This window comes from Coloeus monedula, assembly GCF_965178545.1.
Source record: "Coloeus monedula genome assembly, chromosome: 4".
In the NCBI taxonomy this organism is placed as follows: domain Eukaryota; kingdom Metazoa; phylum Chordata; class Aves; order Passeriformes; family Corvidae; genus Coloeus; species Coloeus monedula.
In genome coordinates this window covers 1,458,089-1,478,399 of record NC_138784.1, presented here as the reverse complement: position 1 = coordinate 1,478,399, position 20,311 = coordinate 1,458,089, and the positions used below count along the sequence as shown (strand labels likewise).

The following is a 20,311-nucleotide window of genomic DNA, read 5'->3' as shown; positions in this document are numbered from 1 at the left end:
TCTGCAAATGGTCACTTCTCCCACATGATCATGGGGGTGTATTTTTGGTCAAGTGAGGCACAGGCTAAAAGGGCTGGGAGGGCCACTTGTCAGTGCTCGTTTCCTGCTGTTGCTACCTTCAGGTGAAGGTCAGGAGAAACAGCATTTCTGGCTGGTGGCTTATGAATTTCTCTTGCAGTCCCACCTGGGAGAGGGCACAGATCAGACATTTCAGTTGAGGCTGATCTGTCTCCTGTGACTACTGCTAGTAGGAAACTGGAGCGTAATGTCAATTAAGAGTGAGCTGTGTAACAGAAATAATGTCTATGTAGAATCAGACACAGTACCCTCAGTGATGCAGAGGAATCTCAGACCTTTTAAAGGTGTTAGCTCTCCCTACCGCCTGATACAGTTCACCACAGGGTCACCTGGATGTTTCTCCACTGCTTGTGTTTCCTGTGACTCTGTAGTGATACACATTTTCTTTTCAATGGGGACGGGCAGGAGGATCTTTGGCTAGTCTGAGAATGGAGCTTTGATGTGAGAAGGAGAAACTAGTGTTTGTGTACACACAGTTGATTAATTTAAGGTTACAAGGCACCAAAACACCTTCTCAAGCTATCTGCCAAATAAGATCTATTACTTCAAACAACATGGAAAAAACCCTTACTTTTGACAGTCTTGTAAAATTCTGTCCAAACAGGATTAGCCTTCCTTTAACAAGTGATTAAAAAAAAGAAGATAAACAAAACTGAAAACACTTAAGGCTATTGCTACAAAAGATTTATCTTCAGTGGGTAAATACTTACGAGATTTTTGCGAGGATGAGTGGAGACTCTAAAGATAACAATCCAGTTACTATACTTTATTAGTAACTTTTCTAGTAAAAATACTTTTCTGTGTCATGGTTTAGCATAGTTTGGGTTTTTAGTTAAGGAGGGGCTCCATCAGCCACTGAAGTGATTCTTTGCAAAGACCTGCTTACAGCTTCCTCTAGACCCAACAGAACCAATCAACTGGCTAGTGTGAATACTGGAAACTTTTTAAAGCCACTTAAGAAGCTTGACACGCCTCTGTGATCCACATTTAAGAACGAACAAACCCCGGGAAAGCTCTCTCTTGCTTTCGGACAGGTAACTGGGGGTCCGCGGCGCGGCTTGGCTGAAGATCTCAGCCGCTTCTGCTCGCTGGACGCGCGGCGCAGCCCCCTCAGTGCCGGCCGGGAGACAGCCGCCCCGGAGCCCGCGGCCCTGCTCCGTGCAGGCCCTCGCCTTGTGCGGCCAAAAATTCATCTGAGGCTGCTCTGCCCGGCAAAGATCATGTGACCAACAGCGATAAGCGAATTCCAGCTGCAAGGCCCGGGTGAGATTAACCCTTTTAGTACTGTAAGATTTCTCCAGAACAGATGAAGCCTGCAGACATCAATCCTCTCCCAAGTCAAAAAAAAAGGAAGGGTGAAGGCATGTGAAGAGAATACCGTAAAGACACCAAAGTCAGTGAAGAAGGAAGAGCTGAAGCCCTGAGGGAGGAGAAAGAGGAGATGCTTCAAACCTAGAAGCTGAAATTCCTTTGTAAGGCTATGGTGATGGACTATGATACATCAGAGTACCATTGTAATTTCATGAAAGCATGGGGGGGTGGAGCGTTCAAACTGCAGTTGTGAGCAAAAGTACTTGTGCTGAAATGAGCAAATGTTGAAGTAGCTGTGATTTGATGAGAAACTTGAACAGAGAGAGATGAAAGTGATGAAGACCCTTGCTCCCAGGGAAAAAGAAGACCTCTCTTCCTAGAGATGAAGATGCTCCCAGAGATGGGTGAAGAGAACCTTTGCTTCTGAACAGCTCATCCTTAAAATGCTACCCCATTAGCTAAAGACTGGACCCTTGAAAGCAGTTGTGGGGAAAGCTGTAAGTTGAGGGAAGGGATTTTCACATGTGAGCAGAGAACCAACCCGGGCGGTTGTCTTGCTGTGACATTGAAGCCATGAGAGAACTGTTTCTTGTGGAGATGTCTCCATAGCATGAGCAAGAGAGACTCCTCTCCCTAAGTGAACTGAAAAAAGAGATTATTTTAGAGGTGGTAAACTGACTAAAAAAATCTCAAGGGTTGTCTTTTTACGTTGTCAGTGGGAGAAGGGAGAAAGGTGGGGGGAAGAGAAGTGTTCTGAAGGTTTAGTCGGACTTTTTTTTCTTTCTTTTAGGTGTGTTAATAAACTTCTTTATATTCTTTTAAGTTTTGTGCCTGCTTTGCTTTCTCCTAATTCTTATCTCACAGAAGGAAAATAAGTAAGTAATGGATATTTTGAACCAAACCACTACAACTAGTTACAGTACTAGTATCAGTTACTACACCACCGCTCCACTGAGGAAAGGCTGAGAGAGTTGGGGTTGTTTAGCCTGGAGAAGACTCCGAGGAGACTTCATTGCAGCCTTTCAGTACCTAAAAGAGGCTTATAAGAAAGATGAAGACAAACTTCTTAGCAGGGCCTGTTGTGATAGGACAAGGAGTACTGGCTTTAAATTAAGAGGGTAGATTCAGACTAAATATAATGTAGACATGTTCTGTGATGAGGCTGGTAAAACACCAGAACAGATTGCTCTGAGTATTCAGGGTCAGGTTGGCTAAGGCTCTGACCAACTTGGATCATCTGAAGATGTCCCTGCTCACTGCAGGGGATTGGACTAGATGGCTTTAAGGGTCCCTTCCAACCCACACTATTCTGTGATTCTATACTGACTGTCATCAGCTGCCTAGTATCTCAAGACTATTCCTGTGGCTACTGCTTTGGGAAGCAATTCCACTGCCAATGGAGGAACTCAAAAGGTCACTTGTGAAACTCCAGCAGTACTGGTAAAGAGCCATTTTATCCATTTGTTCTTTTAGAAGTAATGGAGTTCTTAAAGTCGTCTTTCCCAAAAGTTGTCACTGTGATGGTAGAACCTGTGTTGTATATGTATAATAACTCTGTCAGTGGAGAAGTAGTTTGACCAAAAGTAGCGTGTACAGTTTAAAGATCTAATGGTGTATTTTATTTGCAAACACAGACTTTCTGCTTAGTATATATTTCTTCTAAAATAACCAAAAGCACATCTGCTTTTAGATCAGTTGGTGGTGGGAGGCAAGTAAAGAGCTTGGAAGGTGGAAGAGGAACTTGTTTGTGACCTTTTTCTACTAAGAGAAAGCTGCTTTTCTGGAGAGGAGAACAAGCTGCAGAGGAAAGGGGAGGAGGGTGCTGTGATGATAGGTCAACATTCTAAGTTTCCAGTTTTACATAAACTTAATTCACAGTAGCAGGAGGGCCTTGTGAAATGAGAGGTTAAAAATCAAAATGAAATGGTTTTGTGTCAGAACATGACCTGTGGAAAGTGATATATGCCAGATCCTGCTGAGGATAACCTGGCAACATGGATCACTCTCCAATCTGCAAAGCCATTCGGCATCACAGGAGCACGGCAATATGCACATACTGAAACACCTGCAAATCAGGCTCGAGGAGCAATCAAAGTGAGATAAACATTAATTAGTATAATATCCAAACCCTTAATGGAGGAAGGAACGTTGATTACACAGCCTCACTTGGGATTTCTTTCTGTCAGAGATGGTGTATGATGACAGTTTCTGATTACACTTACTCAGACAAGAAGTAAGACTTCTAAAACTGCTTAAATATGGAGAGAGAAGAGCAGAAAGCAAACAAGTTGATCTTTCTATGAGTGGTTGAACATGTTTGGCTCTTCATAAGAGTATGTATTTTTCCTTTTTGCCTTTCAAACTTTTGAGGCGAATTGGCTTTGTGAGCCAGTTTTGAATGCTTCCCTGGATCACTGTAAACCATAAATGTCTTAGCAGACTTTCCTTTGCTCTCCCCATCTTAATCCTGAGATGTTGCCAGCTGCTGGGGCAGAAGCACTGTGTGGGAGCGGAGAGTGGGCTTCTCACAGTGTTCATTTTTGACACTGTTTTGTTCCCTTGTTACCCTGCTCCAGCATCAGCTGCTTGGAGAGTCTGGGAATAAAATAAAATACAAGAACCATAAACTCCATCACTTCTTATTCATGCCTCCTGCAGTAAGGGAGGAATTTAATAAAAGCACACTTCATTTAGCACAGAAAAAAAAGGCAGCTTGACTTTTAGGCAAGAAGCCAAGGTTTTATAAAATAAATTTACTATGTGTACCCTGAAGTTCAGAACAGCAATGCCAAGCATCTCCCTGCTATCTCTCTGGCTTGGAGCTTGGGCTGGGAGGTGACCAGAAGCCTGATTTGCTGTGATGTGTTCAGTCCTCATTTATGGAAAAAGTAATTTAATACTTCGTCTGCCTTATCCTCCTGTGCAACTTCATTTCTCATTCTGCTCTGTAATGTTCTTTCTCCTTGGTTGATTGCTTACTTTTGTACTTCAGACATAAAATTGAAATTCTTTGGTATTCTAGAGAGGTTTGCTCCAGCCTCTGTGCCTACCCTTTCTTGTTCACCTCAGTGTGCAGCTTGCCTATCCTCTCTCCTACTTCAGAAGTTTTGTCATCCCTGTCACTTTCGGGTGACACAGACGTTCAACATAAGGAGCAAAGAGTCTCCTGCTGCTGTGATGCTTCCTTACAGCTGAATTCTGTCTTTCTCATCCACCTTTCTGGGAATCTGCCAGCCTGTCTTTAAACCTTCCCTGATTTTAAACTTTTTTTCCAATGCTGTCTGATCCCTAGCAAATACAGATGATAAAAATCAGAATTTTTTTGGTTGGCACTGTGGAGTGCTTGGAGACTCACATGCAAATGTAGCATTATTGCCACTTCTGACAGTACTGTCAGGCAGTATCTAGTGTCCTGGATGCCAGATTCCTAATGCCTCAAATCTTTTTCCTGTGGGAGTAAGGAAACAGTGATTTTCCCACCATGAATAGACACAGATACAGTAGAAGTCTTTCAGTAGACGCCTGAATGTGAGATTTATCAGAGGAGTTATAAAGGAATCAGAGGCAGTGATCTGCTCTGTGGCTGCAGATGGGGCAGAGGATAGGGGGCCAGCAAGAGAGGCCCTGAAGGGCTCCCAAGAACTGGGAGGAAGTATTCCTGGAACTTGCTGTGGGTGTTGGAGAAAATTGCCTGTAAAATGGAGAGTAGTTTAAGGCAGCAGGATGAGGGCTTTAGAACAAAGGAGAAACAAGATCTAAGTTGGGGGTGAAGTGCAGAGGGGTTGAGGGCAAAAATATTTCAGAGGGACAAGAGAAAGTGAAAGCTTGAATCAAAGCAGCTGAAAGATTGGCTTTAATATCTGCTTAGATCAAAAAATGAAAGTCTGTATGGATTAAGAGATAATCCACTAGATAGATTTAATCTGCCACGTGTATTGCTTCCTCAAAGAAAAGCACTGGGAGGGGAAGGTTGATTTGGCTCAGTGCCCAGCATTTGAAGGTAGGTGATGTATTCTCCTTTTTCCACGGACCCCCCTTTCACTTGTCCTGGATGAAGCACATTACTGCTGAAAGGGAGGGGCTGTCGATGTAGCCTCCTGCTCCTTTGCAACTCCAAAGTCACATTGAATTTAACTAAAGGCGTGTATCAGGCAGAAAAGAGCACTGAGAGCAAAATAACACAGTAATGACTAAGAAAGTAGGCATGGGGTAGGTTCAGATGCTCATGGTGGTTTTGGCTGCTTGAGCAATGGGTTCTGAGAGGAAGTATTGGGCCATTTTGTTAACACTTACCTCTCTTGTCCTGATTGTCCTTGTTCTCCCTTAAGTGGAGGTTAAGGTCTGAGTGCCACCTTGCCGGCACTGCCCCTGCAGTCCTTGGCCACATCCCTCCATCCCTTCCTTCCTGTTTCCTTTCTTTACAAAAACTGGTTGTGTCCTTTGAGTAAGTTCAGTTTCCACAGCAGTAGAAATAGTTGATCAAACGTGAGAGGGTTTTCTCCGTGTATTTTTCCAGTAAGAATATGGTATTTGTCTCTTCTAACTAACACATACAGCTGTATCTTGAACTGTTCGTGCATAACAGTCATGCACTTCTGGGAGCTTGTACATGTGATAGAATTTGGATTAATTGGATTGAGGCGGTTTCTTTTTTTTTTTTCTCTCAAAGTTATCTTGTTCAGCAACAAATAAATTAACTCTGTAGACTGATATGTATTCCTGCTGTGTTGTGGGCCTCCATCTGTACCACCTCAGGTGAAGGTTTTTGGCAGATCTCCTAAGGTCAATGGGATTTGGGCTGTCAAATCCTAGAGCACGAGATCACAGGAGAAAGTATAGTGCCTCAGAGAAGATCTGTCATGGTTTGAAACACCTGAGCTGGCACTGGACAGCTTCCCCAGCTTGTGCTGGGAGTGGGCTGTCTGCCTGGTACTGTCTCCTGTTACTGATTTTATTTGGTGGGCAGTGGGGATGGATGTCTTCTGCCTTTTTTTTTTCTTTGAGTGAGGGAAGGGAGAGGAAGAGATTGGTACCTGGTGAAGCACTGGGCGTAATGTGGGGCAGGAAGGGGAATGAGGGAAATGTTTGACTGCCTCACTGGACCCACTCACATTCATGGAGTGAAAGGGAGGAAAACACTTACTGGTTTCTAGGCCTGAGCTTGCATAACTATTTGCTTAGCACTTCCTTCTGGGAGAGAAATATGTGCCTTGTCAGATCCTGAAAACTGTGTCTGGAAGTCAGCAGGGTACTGGCTAAAAGGCAGTTGATACCTTGCTTTTATTTGGAGCTTCAGGAAAGCTTTGTGAAGTTCTTCTAGGAGAGAGGTCTACTCACAGGTGAGAAAGAAAATTGCATCATTGATTTGAGGGAGAGCAGCAAAGCAGAAATAAATAGCTAGGTTTTTTCAGCTTTGAAGGGAAATAAAAATAGTCAGATGCCCCTAGGAGCAGTACTAGAAATAGTGTCAATCAATACAATTATGAAACTTCTAGAAAAGAGGTGAACTGTGAGGTGGGAAAATTTGCTGGTGAGAGCAGTTAGGGAAGATTTAGGTCCTTCAGAGGCATCTCACACTTGAACAAAACAAGGCAATGGGACAGCCCTATGACACATGGAATTTGCTGCAGACAGGTGCCAGGGAATGCGCACTGAAAGGAACAACAGAAACTACTCTGAGAACTTATCAAGTGTGTAAGTGATGTGGACTTACTCCACTGAGGCAGAAGGAGGGTGTGGGAAGGAAATCATGAACAGATTTGTACTCAGTGTTGGTACAAAATACAAGCTGTTAGACTGTGTTTAAAATAAAAGGATGGGGAAATGGAGAATAATTCTGAGAGGGAGAATCTCATGAGGTTCAATTTTGCTCATCTCCCACTCCAAACAGAATAAGGTAGAAACAGGCTGTGTGCTATCATGCCATATGCATCAGGAAGGATTTTTCATGCCTCGAGGAAGAGGAGAGCATGGCTGTAAACAAACAGAAATATTTGACGCTGTTTAGAGAAAGTGGGGTGGTTTTTTTCAGAATGGTACAAGGAGAATAGGCTGCTTGTACTTACTGTTTTTCACTACCTACATTGAGGGGGGGCTTTATATTTCTATACTATAATAGGGATTGTGCTGCCCAAAGTGAAAATACAGGAAAAGATGGATTTGGTACAGTTTGAAATTGGGAATCATGGATCACTTCTGATCTCAAATTTGTTACTGAAGGGAATTAGACAGAGCAGAAAAAGAGCATGAGAGCTCTCTCCTCGAAAGCAAAGAGAGACTCCTGGTGAAACTTAAAGACAGTACTTGAGACTGATTTTTACAGGCACAGAATGGTCTGATGGAACTCATTGCTACAAAACAGTGCTGAAGTGGGGTGCTCTCTCTCCTAATGGGTTATGCAGCTATAAAAATATTCTTCCCTGGCTTCACTGGAGGGGTGAAAATTCAGAAGACTTTTCAGCTTTTGACCTTGAAGCTGGGGAGAACCTGCCGGTTATGCATGGGGAAGGAGGGCTCTCCTGAGAAGGTGACCCTGTCGTTACCTGTAGCTGATGCCTGCTCCCAGCATCCCTCCTGACCTCTGGTTGGACCTGTGAGACAGTTCCAGCAGCACGGCAGCCCCTGTGCACAGCATGGAGGCAGTTTCAGTTGTGTCCCTGGCTGCCAGGTGGGAAAGGAATATGTTGACAATGTGAATGCAGAGCTACTTAACCACTGACTGCTCTCCCCTGCTGCCACGGAGTGCTTTTCACCTCAGTCCCAAAGCATTCTGATGCTGATCTCTTGGCATAGTTTATCCCCAACTGGCAACCAAGCACCACACAGCCCCTTGCTCACCCTACTCCCTGCATGCTGCGGGGGAGGAGAACTGGAAGGGTAAAAGTGAGAAAATTCATGGACTGAGATAAGAACGGTTAAATAATTGAAATAAAATAGAACAATCATGTAATGTAAATGAAAATAACAGAAAAGAGAAATAAAACGCAAGAAAGACAAGTGATGCAAGTAAAAACAATTGCTCACCACCAACCAGATGAAGCCTGTCCAGTCCCCGAGCAGTGGACCCCAGCCAACACTCTCCCTAGTTTGTATGCTAAGCATGATGCCATATGGTCTGGAATATCCCTTGGGTCAGTTGGGATCAGGTGTCCTGGCTGTGTCCCCTCCCAACTCCTTGTGGTGGGGTGAGAGGCAGAAAAGGCCTTGACTCTGTCTAAGCTCTGCTCAGCAATAACCAAAACATCCCTGTGTTATCAACACTGTTTCTGTTGCCAGTTCTCTATCTTTCTGTGCCTCAAACAGCCACAGGAACATCATGCTGTGAGTCATGCACTAATCCTACTTTATGCTGGAGTACCTAAAGCTCTCAATAGGATGGATACAAGCATGTCTCAGCCAGCACTGTTTTGCTCTGTGAAACAACCCAGTCCCCTGAGATTCACATCCTTCTCTGAGGGGCTGGGCATTGGCTGTTGCAAAAAAAAACCCAACTTGTTCTGGATTCTTCAGCTTAAGAAATGTTCTTGCCTCCTAGAATCTCTCAGCGGGTGGAAGCCAGCCGGGCACAGCTCCAGGCAATTGGGGAGAGAGTCACACTCGCCCAGGTGAAGATTGAGAAGATAAAGGGCAGCAAGAAGGCTATTAAGGTAGTGACTTCAATGAAGGCTGCATGGCCTCTTTTCTTTCTTCTTTCTTTACTCCTGACCTAAGCTCTGGAGAAGAAAAGGTGCTCAGCTGCTGCAGCTGCTGCCCACTCACCTCTCCATGACTTGCTGCTGAGCAGGATTGTGATGAGAATCCCGTTCCTGACTTGGCTAACTGATGAATTTTAGACCCATGAGCCACACAGCTCCAGGCTTTATGTAGCCTTTATAGGCTTCTGTCCCAGCTGCTTCCTGAGAAAGAGAGAAGGCCTGTGCTGAGCTAAGCCTAACGCTCTCACACTTCAGGCTCATAGACGCTTTGGTTATTTGAATGAAAGCTGCTGTTAGAGAGACTCCCCTTAGTATATCTTAATCCCATAGAGCTGTGTAAAACTGGTGAAAATCCTTCTTTCCCCATTCTTGCTCCATTTTATAGCCTTTCCAACTCCTTTCCTGCCAGTGGAAGTTTTTTTGCCAGTCATCTCCTAGTACTTTTGGAGAGAGAGAGAGAAAAGCTCTGGCAGTTCCAGATTCAGAAGTGGCAGCCCATGCGTGTTTGGGTCTGTGCACATAGCCCTTAGGAGCCTGTTGACTCCAAGGCTGTCCATTCCCACTGGCGGCACAGATTGCATGTTTACTCCACTCCATGTGTTTCTGTATTGTAGGATTGCCTAGTTGTTGGGATTTTTCAGTCCCTCCTTGTTTCTCCATAGGTATTTTCCAGTGCCAAGTACCCAGCCCCTGAACGGCTGCAGGAGTACAGTTCAATTTTTGCTGGTGCAGAAGACCCAGCTAAACAGAAATGGCCAAGACACAAGATTCAGAGCAAACACCGAATGCTGGATGAAAGAGCTTTGCAGGTAAGGAGGAGAACAGACCTTGGGAAGGACAAGCAAAGAGGCTGTTAATCTCTTTGACAAAGTGGGCCAGGGCTTTAGGACATAGGCTGGGAGTAGAATATATTTTCCTTTGGTCTGTCAGTGGGGAGGGTGTGAGGTCAGGCTGGGGTGCTTGTGGAGATGCCAGTTGGAGAGGGCCATGTCAGTACAAGAGCTTGTCTAGGTGGCTGTCAACTGCCAGGTCTCTGGAGCAGTTCCATTTCCTGAAATGTTTCTGTTTCCTGCAGCAGTGTTGGTGGGTGATGCTGCCTGATCTTAAGGCTTGGCTGTGCATAGTGAGGCAGCTGGGATCAGGCTCATAGTTGTTTCAGAAATAGTTTCTGAAGGCTCTGATGTAAGTTCTGGTGAGAGGGGAAAGGTAAGAAGGCTTGTGAGTGTGTCAGGAGAAAAAGGAGTCTTTCATTAGAGCATTTTTCTGCCTCAGGAAATCATTGCACTTAGGCATTGTGCCTGGGTTGGAAGGAGAGGAGGAAGAGTTGCCGTGCTTGAAGTTTAAAAGTTGCAGTGTATGTGCTGTGTCAGGAGTAGCAGATGTGCTGTTCCTAGCAGGTTAAGGATCAACTTGACAACTTCCCTGCTTTCCTTTCTCCTAAGGAGACTTCCTTCTTCATCCTTGTGTGACTTGGCCAAAAATAAAGCTGCCACTGAATAATTTATCATGCTAAATTTTCCTGAGTGTTAATGGAGTTGAGACCTCACACAGCGAGGTAGTTATGAATATTTCAACCAGGCCAAGGAAGCAGGATTGCTGGCCGAATGGACAGCTGGCAAACTTGAGCAGGGTTCCTGCTTCCTTCCAGTCCTGCCAATAGCACAGGCAGAGCTTCATGGGACCTGCTGGTGTCTGGCAGGGAGGCCAGCAAGTGCTGCTGTCTGGCTGGTGGCCCCATTCCACTGGAGTGTGGGGGGAGCACAGGCAGGCAGGGAGTGAACAGGGAGATGGGTTCCCCCCCTGAAGGGCTGGTGCCACAGTATAGCCCCTTGCACAGGGAAGGGATTGAGAAGAACATCAGCTGTTAAAAAGGAGTGTCCCACAAAGAGCAAATGGTGTGCCTGTTCAACTGGCCTGCTGGCTCCAGTAAGCACCGCATGCCATTCCCCACAGCCATCTGCCTGGGATGCCACCTCTTCCAGTCCCAGTCAGTCTCTCTACCACTGCCATGTTCTGCCCTTTGTGACTAAAGCTGCCATCATCACAGGGACTTTGTTTCAGGCCCTGGGGGATGTTTGCTCCCCTCTTGCAACCCATCTTTTGATCCTCCTTTGGGACTGTTGGTCTTTCTCTGGCTTTGCTGAGTCTGCCTCATGCAGCAGTTGTCACTCTTGCCAAGATCACACACATGAGCTCCTGCAGCTCCTCTGAGGGGTGGGGGGATGCTGCTGTCAGCTGGTGAAGGATGGAGGGACTGATGTGCTGAGTGGGACTCAGTGTGGCCAAGCTCCAACCACTTTCCAGGGGGACAGGCCCTTCTCGGCCATAGCTGAGCCAGAGCCTGATGTGCCTTGCAGTAATGAAACGTGACAGGGAGAAGTCTAATGTTTGCATTTATGCCCTCCTCAATTATTCAGGGCTTTCATCAGAGACTCACTGCCTGTTTTCACTTCTAACGAGAGCCTCTTTGCTGGGAGCAGTTGCAATGGCCTTTACTAAACTGCACTTGCACACGTGCACACACCACCTCATCAGGAGAGCAAACTCTGCTCAGGTCAGTTTGAGGGGAAGTGGTGGCAGCCTGTGCTCAGCCTTTAGGGTTTTTGCTCTGGGGGGTAAGCAGCTGAGTTGGAAATGTCTGTTGTTCTGCAGTTTATTTTAAAATGCTGTCCCCTTGGAATTTCTTCTTGCCCCCTCCACCCCAAGCAAGTGAAAACTCAGCTGTTTAGAGGATGCTGTTTAGGTTGGTAAGGGTAAGAAACACAGTGCTTGTGGTAAGACTGGAAAGCCAGTTGCTTTGCACACTGCAGTGGTGGCAGCAAGGCAGGGCTCAGCAGGGAGCTGGCTGCAGCCCTGTGGGGCTTCCCAGGCGCTGGGTACTGCTTTTGTAGTGGGAGCTGTGTCTGGGTGCTGCACATGCCACTCAGGAGACTGGAAAACAGGGTGGGAGACATGGTCTGCCTGGGCTTTGGAAGAAGTCCAAGCAAAAGATACCATCCACTGCTGGAGTAACCTTGCTAGGCTTGGCATGTCCTTGTGAATTCTGCCTCTCCCAGAGCCCACCATAGGCATGTGGAGGCTAAACCAGGTTTTTGTCACTTGCTCATCTTGAAGTGCTTTCCCAGCTGGCCTCAGCACTGCTTTGGTGTGGGGGGAGTGGGATTTCTGGTGCATCACACCAATTCCCTTTGTAATAGTGTGTGTTTAATTAAACTGAAGAACCAGAATGACTTTATATATTTTTAATTGTAGGTTCTTAGGAAGAAAACCACCTGAAAATGCAGTGTCCTTGGGGATGTGATCCTGCCAGGTGTCAGACCCCAGGCTGGGGTGTTTGAGCATTCAAGCATCTCCCCCCCCCCCCCCATGACTTCAGTATGTCAAGGTTGCCAAACTTTGGCATAAGAACCTAATGTTCCTATATGAAAACTAATTTTTAAATGGCACCTTAACTTCTGGAATTCACAGTTGCAGGATATTTTTGACAGCATGTAGTTGTTCCGAATTTCAGAACAGATCTAGATATTCAAATAAGATTAGCACTTTGATGGCATTTAAATTTAAAGGATTATATTTCATGTTTCAGAATACTCATGCTTAGTGCTTTTATAACTGCCTTAGATGAGGCTTGTAAGTAAGTGTAGGTAATGGCTGCTTTCTCAATACACCCTTAAAGTGATGCACAATCTTCCAGTGCTAACTGAAATCTACAAAGAGACAATTAAAAAAATATATATATGACTTGAGGGCTAAGTGTGTCTGAACAGTTCTAGCAAAAAAAGCCAATACTCCCTCATGCCTAAAAAAATTAAACATTGGGAAATGAATATTAATGATCAAAAGAACTTTTATTTTTGAGTCTCTGCTTCTACAATCTCTAAATAACAATTTATATATTTTTGCCTATTTGCTTCTATAAAAAAATAGAAGGTGTTAATTTCAGTGTATTTTTCACAAGTTGGAACCTGAATTAAATCAAAACCTTCCAGGTCCTTTCTTATAGCATTTTTTAGTCTCAGAGTCTCTTAGTGGATTAACTGAGCTGTGACTAAGCCATGTCCTTGGATTTCTGGCTACCAGATTCAAGACTGAAATTTCAATCAACAGGAACTGCTTGTGTCACTGAGATGTGGTCTTAAAACTGAACCACCAGTGGTCTCCATTTCCCCCATACAAATACAAGGAGGGAAGAGGGACTCAGAGAATGGGGTGGTGCAGGGATGCTGGAAGTAGTGAGGCAGTAGGAAGCTGTGGACAGTATTTGGAATGGTCATTTTCTGGTGGCAGAAGAAAACCACAGGTGTGGCCACTTATTTAACCTGACAAAATGCTCTGGGTTTCTCCTGGTATGAACACTTCCTGCCTTGTAGCTGCTACTTGCCCTAGTTGTGAAGAAAGAATAGTAAAGAGTTGTGAAGGGGCTGAGGAGGGGTCTACAGAGGGGTCTGAGGCAGAGGTTTGTTCATCCCAAACTGTCTCTGTTCAGGAACTAATGCCTTTCATCCTTCTAGAGCAGAGTGCTGTGGGCATTGAGCTTCATACCCCAGAGCATGTGGCAGTGGGCACTGTCACGCCAGCTGAAACACTGGTCTGATGAGGGATGGCAATTCCTGTGCTCTGTAAAAGTCAGGCAGTTCAGATGTAATAAGTCCTTTTCGAAAGGGAGCTCTGTATATTACACATGAAGTTTTAGAACCGAGAGAGAGAAGATTTCAGTTCATTAGAGTTGAAAACTCCTGCAAATCCCTCAGGCTTTGCAAAACCATCTGGCACACGCTCCACCCTGCGCACTCCTTTCTGCCTGATCTCTTGCCTAGTGCAGGCACTCTGTTCTTTCCTAACCTCTTTCTCCTTTGCCTTCCCTGCATACCCCACCACTGGGATCACAGCTCTTAAAACATCAAGTGAAGGCAATGGAGGGGAGGTAATAGAGATGTGTGCGGAACTCCGCCTGCATGAAAAGGTGTTGTAATTGGAGACACTGTAGCAAAAACCTTTTAGGCTGTGGTGCTTGATCCCTGCCTCTGACTTCAGAGCTGGAGTGGTGGTTTTATTCTGGTGGATCCTTGCCACAGTAACCCCTGTTCAACATGACCCATCCATGGCACCAAAAGCACTTGCCAGGAGTCTGAACTGCTGAGATTTCTCACGAGTGTGGGGTTGCAATGTTGTCCATGTGCTTCCTAGCTCAAGGAGAAGTAGAGAGGGAGCAGTAGGGTTCCCAGACCATACAGTGCATCCAGCAGTGTGGGTTGTGGTTGCTGGGGAGAGCTGCCTCAGCAACTGTGGTTCTAGTGTCTTACCACCTTTTATCTGTCTTCTTGCAGGAAAAGCTCAAGTATTTCCCTGTGTGCGTGAGCACCAAAATTCACCAGGAGGATGAAGCAGAAGAAGGCCTTGGCAGCCTTCCCAGGAACATCAGCTCCCTCAGCTCCCTGCTACTCTTCAATACCACCGAGAACCTGTGAGAGCTGGAGCAGTGCTGCACTGCTCACCTGCCCCTGCTTGTCCTCAGCAGAGCTTTCCCTTCCCCAGGGGTAGCAGTAACTGCTCGCTTTCCTGGGGATGTTACTTATCAGGCTCCTGATGGGACAGGGTTTGGTACCTCTCCGCTGCCTTCCAGCTGGGAACCTTGCTTTCCCTGCTCTTTCCCTTGGGTGGAAGCAGTTATTTTGTCCACACCTGATCCTCTACTCACCTGCATTCAACCCAATTTTGCACTTCCTTTTGCTTAGTTCTTCCTATTGTTCCTCTGTAATTTCTCTCCAGCCTTGAGATGTGGTGTCACTCCTGCCCTTCTTTGGCCTCTGTGCCAACCTAGGTACTGCTTCTTCTCCTGACAATTCCTCACAGCATTACTTTACTGGTTTTGCTGCTTTAATGTCTCCACCACCTCCCTCACTGCAGTTTCCTTTCCCACTGGGCTTTGCCTCATGGTTCTTCATTCTGCTCTTATTGAAGAGTTACTTTAAGCCCTTGAGCTTTCAGCTGCTGGACCGTCTCTTTCTTCTCCTGAGCCATGGATCATTTCTCCTTTTTGTCTGTCATCCTGGATCTTGAGTGTCAAGTCACCAGTGTCCTGCTGTGGGCTGTAGGATGGTTTCAGGCCTGGTGGTGGAAAGAGGAGAGCTTGGTCATGGTTCTACTGCAGTGGGGCTTTGCTTTAGAATGAGTCTGGAGGCTGCACTGGCAGGGTGGGGAGCTGGTTACCTCCTGGTTGTAGAGGGGAAAGGTGGTAAAATGGAGCTAAAAGAAGGAACCTGGAAGGCCCAACATGTTGATCTTTGTAAGTCAGGTCTCTGCCTCCAAGGCCTTCTTGTGTACACTGTTTCTTCTGGCCTTGGATCTCAAGGCAGCATCACAAAAATACTTGTTCTCTGCCTTTAGGTACAAGAAGTATGTGTTCCTGGATCCTCTGGCTGGAGCAGTGACCAAGACCCATGTGGCTCTGGAAACAGAGACAGAAGAGAAGCTCTTTGATGCACCTCTCTCCATCACCAAAAGGGGACAGCTGGACCGACAGGTGAGATGCAGCTGCTTACACTTCAGAGGGTTGTGCTCAGCTCTCTGAAAAGAGAGGGCTTCAATAGGACGGTGAGCAGGTAGGAGAATAGCCCCTTATGGGGCTGCAGAGTACCTCAATTATCAAAAGGATCTTGCCTGGTTTTGTGCTTGAGGTCCTGGTGTGAGCTTGATGGGTGAGACAAAAGCCTCAAACTTGGCAGGTGTTTCTCTCTGCTCAAGCCTTTGTTGAGTGGTGAAAGGAGAGTAATGGGATATTTACTCACCTTGCTGCTTGACCTTAGGGCTGTAGGGGAGTTTGGAGGATCCATCACTTGATCAGCTCTGTTGTGCCAACTCCTGAGCCTCATGAGGAGTCTGAGTGTGAGGTGCCACTGCCAGAAGGTCCCTGGGGTGAAGTGTGATCCCCATCATTACTGCTGGGGAGGGGTGCCTGCTGGTGCAAACAGAAGGACTAGCCAGACTGAGCAAAGGGCTGTGCTTGGTGCACACATGGGGCAGGCAGTGCCCCAACCCAGTTGCCCCAACATGTGACTGATCACCTTATAGAGGCTGTACCTGGGATGTACCAGCTTTGCTGGAGTGTCATTTGGGACTGGGGAAAGGAGCCTGGGACTCATTTGCTCATCATGTTGGACTGAAGAATATAATGTATATAGTGAACGAAGCCTTTATTCACAGTGCGCCATCGCTACTGCGTTGCCTGCGTGTTAAACACAAAAGCAAATGCCTGTAACTACTAGGTTATGCTTCTCCTGCATTTTAATCTCAGAAATGGTTCAGACACTATCCTCTTCTGGAGAAGGGACTGGTTTATGTGGGGTGCAGCAGTTAGTGCATGAACCCTTCAGAGTTCACTTGCTACTAAGAAGATTCCTCCTCCTGCAGTCTGCCTTTCCCAAGCCTGGTCTGCAGGACGTAGCCTCTGAACATAGAGATGTAGGAGTAGCTGATGTACCCAGGTACACCAGCCCAGCTCTGACTGCTGCCCAGACTGTTCCCTGCAATTCCCCTGTTTGCAGCAAGCACATAGTCACTGCCTTATCTTGTTGGTTTGGGTTTCTTTAGGTTGCTGAAAATTACTTCTATGTGCCAGATCTGGGCCAGGTCCCTGAGATTGATGTGCCCTCCTACCTGCCAGACCTGCCTGGCATTGCTGCAGATCTCATGTACAGCGCTGACCTGGGCCCCGGCATTGCACCCTCTGCCCCCAGCAGTGCTATTCCAGAGCTGCCTACTTTCAACACAGAGTCGGTGGAGCCTTTGCAACCAGGTATTTTCAATCCCTGATCCCAGGACCCTATGAAAGAGGAAGGCAGGGATTGCTAGAAAGTGGAGATGAGGCAGAAAGTCCCTTGGTAGAAATTTTAAGATGGATGTTAGATGGATGACAGATGTTGCACTTCTGGCTTAGGCCTGAGTGAAAGCTGCACCCTGCTCAAGTTCTGGCCTGACTACAGTCCCTTTATCTCTCTCCCCCTCTCTGCATGGAGGAGGGAGAACAGTGTGCAAGGACTGGGCTCCTGTCAGCCCAGTGGGATGCCCTTGTGCGAGTGGGATGCAGCTGGGGAGGGAGAGTAGGGGAATCTCAGACTCTGCCTTGGCCCTGCCTGCTGTTAAGAGATGGTGCGCGGGGTGGGAGTGCTCCACTGCAGGTGCTGAGGACTCTGATCTGTTGCTGCTGAGGTTTTCGAATGTCTGAGCTGAAGCTCTCAATGGGACTCTTCAGACGCAACTTCTTTCATCTTTCAGATCTTCAAGATGCTGAGCTGTTGCCACCTCCTCCCCCTCCGCCTCCCCCACCACCTCCTGTTATGCCAACTCCGGTGCCTCCTCCGCCGCCCCTGCCCCAGCCCACAGCACCCTCGGAACCGGCCCAGACAGTGAGCGAGGAGAGCAGCAACACAGTGCCTGCAGGTAAGGGCTGGGCTCCTCCACAGCTGCACCAGCCTCCTTGCCTTCAGCCTGTGTCCTTGGGGAACCCCCTGTGCCTTCCCAGCCTTCCAACGGAGGGGGGAAGCTGCAGTGGGAAGAGATGCTGTCAAGGTATTGGAGTAGCCCTTCCCTTGGGAATCTGGCTGGGCCTGTAGCTGATGCACTGACCCATGTCTGCTGCCTGTCCTTCCTGTCCCTGCAGCTCTGGTCCAAGGAGCCCCAAAGGAGGTGGTGAACCCCTCTACTGGGCGTGCTAGTCTCCTGGAGTCCATCCGCCAAGCTGGGGGCATTGGGAAGGCCAACCTTCGCAGTGTCAAGGAGAGGAAGCTGGAGAAAAAGAAGCAGAAGGAACAAGAACAAGGTGCTGAGGCTCTTTGGCAGAACTGCTTTTCCATGCTCAGGCTGCAGAGGTGTGGGTCTGGGGGCAGGTGGGCTAGTCAGGAGCACAGTGAACTCACAAAGCATTTCTGCTCACAGGCTGATGTAGGTCTCAGGTGTTCACCACTCAGCCAGAGCTCTGTGAACTTGCTAAACCCCACTGGCCAGAAGGGCATCTGTCTCAGGGCTTGTGGAGAAGTTTCACATGTGATGCACAGGACCAGGCACACAAATGAAACCCTGGGGGCCAAGTGGAACAGAGCTGAACCAGTTTAAGCACCTTGGCTGAGGAAGCTGGGGAGTGGCTTGTTGAGCTGCTTTGGCAGAACGAGACTGCAAATGCACAGCCTCTCAATGAATTCCACTCTTGGATTTCCCCAGAAGATGCCATTAATCCTGCTGTGCCTAGTGTTTTCCTGACCTGAAACTGGACTATAGTTTTGGGGTGTCATACAAAATTCGAGGTTTGGAGTTTTTTCTTTAATCTCAAGGCAGTATTGCAAGGGAATGCTTTTTCCATAATGTTTGGCTCAGACTAATCCTTTTTCACTGACTTGTTCTGCTCTGTTTCAGTGAGAGCTACGGGACAAGGTGGAGATTTGATGTCAGACCTCTTCAACAAGCTGGTGCTGAGGCGCAAAGGTACTGTCCTGTAGAAAGGGCTGCTCCTTCCCCCTAGGAAAGAGGGAGAGCACTTCCTGGCACCCCAGTTGTGTCAGTCACAGCCTTGGAAACAGGAACAGAGAGCTTCCAAGGCAGTGTACCCCAGTATGGCTGGGAGTGTCTTCATAGAGAATGAGGAATCTCCACCTCAAATCCAGCTGGAAGCACTGGGGGGGTTTGTGTGTTTCAGAGGATGGACTCTGAAAGCTACCTGTGAAGAAGGGACAGCAGTGTCTTTTTGAATCTAGTGCTTGGGCGGCTTAGGCCCATCTGGGCACTTGAGATGCCCTGAGGCTGTGGCAGGTTCCTGGGGCATTTAGAGCCATGGTCACACCTCAGTGCTGGGCAGAGGACAGCAGGGACTTGCTCAGGGGGAGCTGTAGTTAAATGAGACCTTGGCACAGGTCTGTGGCAACATCAAACATGCTGGCTGTTCTGGTTACCTGGGTGGTGGGAGCATAACTTTCCCCCTCCCCTTTGCTGAGCATCTTTGGTCTCTAGTGTGTCACTCACTGGTGACTTTCCTTCCCTCACAGGTATTTCAGGAAAAGGACCAGGAGCCCCTGGGAACACCGATGCTCCTGGCAGTCCTGCTGGTGCCTTTGCTCGTATGTCAGACTCAATACCACCCCTCCCACCCCCACAGCAGCCCGTAGGTGAGGATGATGAGGATGACTGGGAGTCATAGATGGGGTCCATTGAGTATTAGTGTGAAACTGTTGCTGTCTTAAAATTTTCAATAAAGCTGAAGGAAGCAGGTCCTTGCTGCCTTCACTTCGGTAAAAGCGGGAAGTGCCATCAATTAAGAGTGTGTAAAGGGAAAGCCCAGCTGTCTAGCCTTACAGCACCACACGCCACAGGCTGGAGGGCAGCAGCTGCTAGAAGCAGGTGCGCCCCTCCCTGAAGGCAGAGCTTGTGCAGACCATGGAGTTTGGACCCACTCAAGGGGCGGGAGACTCACAATGGAAGTTTCTCAGAGGCAGCTGTTTCTTTCCCTGTGGGGCTAATTAACATACAGGAAGTGGGTAACAGCTCTGTGCCGTAAGTACTTTCTTCCTTGTGAAGAGCCTGGAGAGGTAGCATCCAGCTGCTGAAACTGGAAAAGAAGCAAACAAAGCTCCGTGGACGAGACTTGCTCAGTATGACAGAGGTAGCTGGGAACAGCTGTGGGATTATGTGGCTGTTCCTGGTGTTATTGCTGCCTTCCAGCACTGACCCATAACCCTGGAAAGGACCCCAGGAAAGTTAAGCTAAAAAAGTAACTTTGAATTCAGAAACTTAGAGGGTAAGAAGAGCAGAGCAATCCTGTGCTTAAGCATGATCAAAGAAGTGCTGTATTGTGGCCATAGCTTTACTCCCCTTGAAAGAATGAACTGTTTCAATCTATTGGCTGCTTGAAGCAAGGTAGAAAGAAGGGGATAGGAAATGTTACCCATAGCCGCTCCATTACCCCTCTGTGTTATTTCAGCATGACATAAATTAGTGGCCTGCTAGTTTACAATTCCTGTGAAAAGCTCAGTGATGGCATTGGTCAGTCAGGCCTCCTGCACTTGGTGGTTGATGGGAAAAAATCAGATGTGTTCAGTCAAAATAATTACTCCCCATAATTAAGTGTACTTAAATAATACTCGCCATACTTGAGTGTTTTCATTCAAAGTATTTAATCAATTTAAATAAAACCTTAACAGCTGTAAACAAGTAGGTGCCTGCTGCTACTCCATTCACCTGCC

General features: G+C 47.1%; 1 protein-coding gene across 5 annotated transcripts in view; it reads left to right on the top strand.

Moving 5' to 3' along the window:
• Window positions 1-20,279, top strand: part of WASHC1 (WASH complex subunit 1) — a gene marked incomplete at its 5' end in the record, with an annotated part of 40,971 nt that extends 20,692 nt beyond the window's left edge. For all 5 annotated transcript variants that reach the window (XM_082280247.1, XM_082280245.1, XM_082280246.1 and 2 more), the window contains 9 exons: window positions 8,924-9,035; window positions 9,746-9,892; window positions 14,411-14,547; window positions 15,471-15,606; window positions 16,674-16,878; window positions 17,358-17,522; window positions 17,743-17,901; window positions 18,492-18,560; window positions 19,118-20,279. In XM_082280247.1, coding sequence (XP_082136373.1) covers window positions 8,924-9,035; window positions 9,746-9,892; window positions 14,411-14,547; window positions 15,471-15,606; window positions 16,674-16,878; window positions 17,358-17,522; window positions 17,743-17,901; window positions 18,492-18,560; window positions 19,118-19,269 — 1,282 coding nt within the window. In that variant the 3' untranslated portion in view covers window positions 19,270-20,279. The remainder of the gene's footprint in view (window positions 1-8,923; window positions 9,036-9,745; window positions 9,893-14,410; window positions 14,548-15,470; window positions 15,607-16,673; window positions 16,879-17,357; window positions 17,523-17,742; window positions 17,902-18,491; window positions 18,561-19,117) is intronic.
• Window positions 20,280-20,311: the final 32 nt, after the last annotated feature.